This window comes from Atta colombica, unplaced genomic scaffold, assembly GCF_001594045.1.
Source record: "Atta colombica isolate Treedump-2 unplaced genomic scaffold, Acol1.0 scaffold274, whole genome shotgun sequence".
Classification (NCBI taxonomy): Eukaryota; Metazoa; Arthropoda; class Insecta; order Hymenoptera; family Formicidae; genus Atta; species Atta colombica.
This window is the reverse complement of record NW_017259375.1, coordinates 2,348,418-2,350,800: the sequence shown is the minus strand read 5'-3', so window position 1 is coordinate 2,350,800 and position 2,383 is coordinate 2,348,418. Positions and strand designations below refer to the sequence as shown.

The following is a 2,383-nucleotide window of genomic DNA, read 5'->3' as shown; positions in this document are numbered from 1 at the left end:
TTGATGATTTAAAACTTATTTTTAATTGTTGCTTTGAAATAATAGAAGATAATATTAATACATTAAATTGATATTAATATAAAAGATATATAATATTACTATAATAGTAATAAGTTCAAGAGAAATGAAAAAGAATGATATGAAATATTTAGTGTCGTATGATACTTTTAAATCAAATTGACTTATACCATAACCAGTCGTAATGAAAGCATGAGATAATTTCTTTGCCAAAGCTAGACAATGCTTCTTTCCTAAATTAGCACCAGTACTCATTATTTCTTTTAAAGTCAACAATTTATATTTCTCCAGTAAATCGCTCTTATAAAATCGAATTAGCATGCCTGGTTCGGTGGAAAACCATGTTACCTTAAAGTTAAAGTGCAAGATTAATCTCTATTTAATTATTATTTACAAACTTAGTTTTATAACAGATTGTGGAATCATTAGAGCTTACTCGATATTTTTCGATAAACCGGCATATTGCTTCATCATCGTCATTAAGTATTATACTACAGGGTGCAAGAATTTTTGTCGAATACGCTAAGATTGCATGAAATGCCAATTGGACCCCGTAATGCCAACGCAATGTGTGTGTCCACAGACAAGTATGATTTTCTAATTCCGTGACTTTTACGGGAAGTAAGCAATTATATAAAGATGAATGCGATATCTCGGTACCCTTCGGCATGCCCGTAGTACCTGATGAGAGAGAGATGAGAGCAACATCGTCGGGGCTGCTGATCTTGGCACATTTAAATTCAATGATCTCATTCATATCGTGACCATTCAAGATATCCTCCACGGATGTGTATCCATTTAATTTATGGGAAACTACTATTTTCATATTCATTTGTAACTCTTTCATTGCTTCTTCTAAAATCGGAACCAATGACGGCATTGCAAAAATTATTTTTGGTGATGTTAACGAAAGAAAATATCGTGCTGTCACTAAACAAATGTAAATGAATAGAATTAAATGGATATAGTGGGAATAATGTGTGTAAGGTTTACTTGTATAGCTCATAAATCTTAAACGAACAATTCAGTATTAAATTATTAAATTAAATTTATTACATTGATAATATTCTTGAGACTTCCACAAGTCCTTTCTATATAAAGATTATGCGTTTCGCGAGTTTCTTCCGTGTCCAGATCCATTGTTTCGTGAACCTTGCAATTCACTTCATCAGGCTGCTCCTCGCCCTGATGAAATGAACTGCAAGGTTCACGAAACGTTGGCATTTCAAGAATGGATCTGGACATGGAAGAAACCCGCGAAACGCATAATCTTATTACATTGATCATACAAAACATACATTTCACTGAGAGAAAAAGTAATTGCCATCACCAATTTAATTATAATTTATAATCATTTTTTGGAACAAATATAAATGTTTTAACTATGCAAATATAATCAATTGTATTATTAATAATAATCGCATCCATTGCTTGATAATCTTTGAATTTTTCTTAACTTATTCTTACGATTCTTATGATTTTATAGCATTTTTATAGCATAGATTTTTATAGCATAGATTATGCCTACAATGAAATAGAATACATACAGGAAATACATACTTGAAGATAAATCATTATCCCAAGGATTAGATATAGCACCTATGTACATTGTGCCCAACATAATTATGATTGCGTTCATGTCATTATCACAGCAAAGACCAATTATATCGCCGGGCTTAACGCCTTGCTTCTGTAGCCAAAGGGCGCATTTAATGCTGCGCTCACTCATATCGGCGTAAGTGTCCTGTTCACCAGAAAGTGCATCCACCTATAGAACAAAAGGTTTTGAACTGCATGTTTAAATGCTTGTTTACGCAAAGTTTTACACACTCTAGAAATTAGCGATCTAATTGTTTCAATAGATTTAGTGGAAATTATGTTTGTTAAAATACCTGGCCAATGCAGTTTGGTTTGCTCTTCAACGTTTTAAGTAGCACTTCGGATATATTAACAGATTCTCTATTTATTGGTATTTCTTTTCCTATTAGAATATTGTCTTCTATTTTGAATTCACGAACAGCATCGTGATAATGAAGTTTCTGGAGTTTTTGACATAAAATTATATCATTTACAATAATATATTAATCCACGCAACAGAATTAAACAGAATTTTTAAAAGAAATTCAAAAATTAAAATTAAAAATAACAAATGTTTATTTTAGGAAATCTTCTATTCTTTTAATGATTTTGATATAGATGTTTGTTGTTAAGATTATATAATCTTTAAATTAAAAATAATCTTAAAAAATATTACTTATTGCTTATTTAAATGTTTATTCAAAATATAATATATGAATAAGAAGAATGTTAATTAATTAAAAAATCAATTTGTATATATAAAATGTTAATAAATTAAGAAATTAAT

General features: G+C 29.7%; 1 protein-coding gene across 1 annotated transcript in view; it reads right to left on the bottom strand.

The window, feature by feature from the left end:
• LOC108689634 overlaps window positions 1-2,383 on the bottom strand; it is a 10,300-nt gene that overhangs the window by 7,281 nt on the left and 636 nt on the right. The window contains exons 2-5 of the mRNA XM_018196488.1: window positions 1,911-2,057; window positions 1,579-1,786; window positions 455-948; window positions 189-366 (exon numbers count right to left, since the gene is read on the bottom strand). Of these exons, the coding sequence (XP_018051977.1) occupies window positions 189-366; window positions 455-948; window positions 1,579-1,786; window positions 1,911-2,057 (1,027 nt within the window). The remainder of the gene's footprint in view (window positions 1-188; window positions 367-454; window positions 949-1,578; window positions 1,787-1,910; window positions 2,058-2,383) is intronic.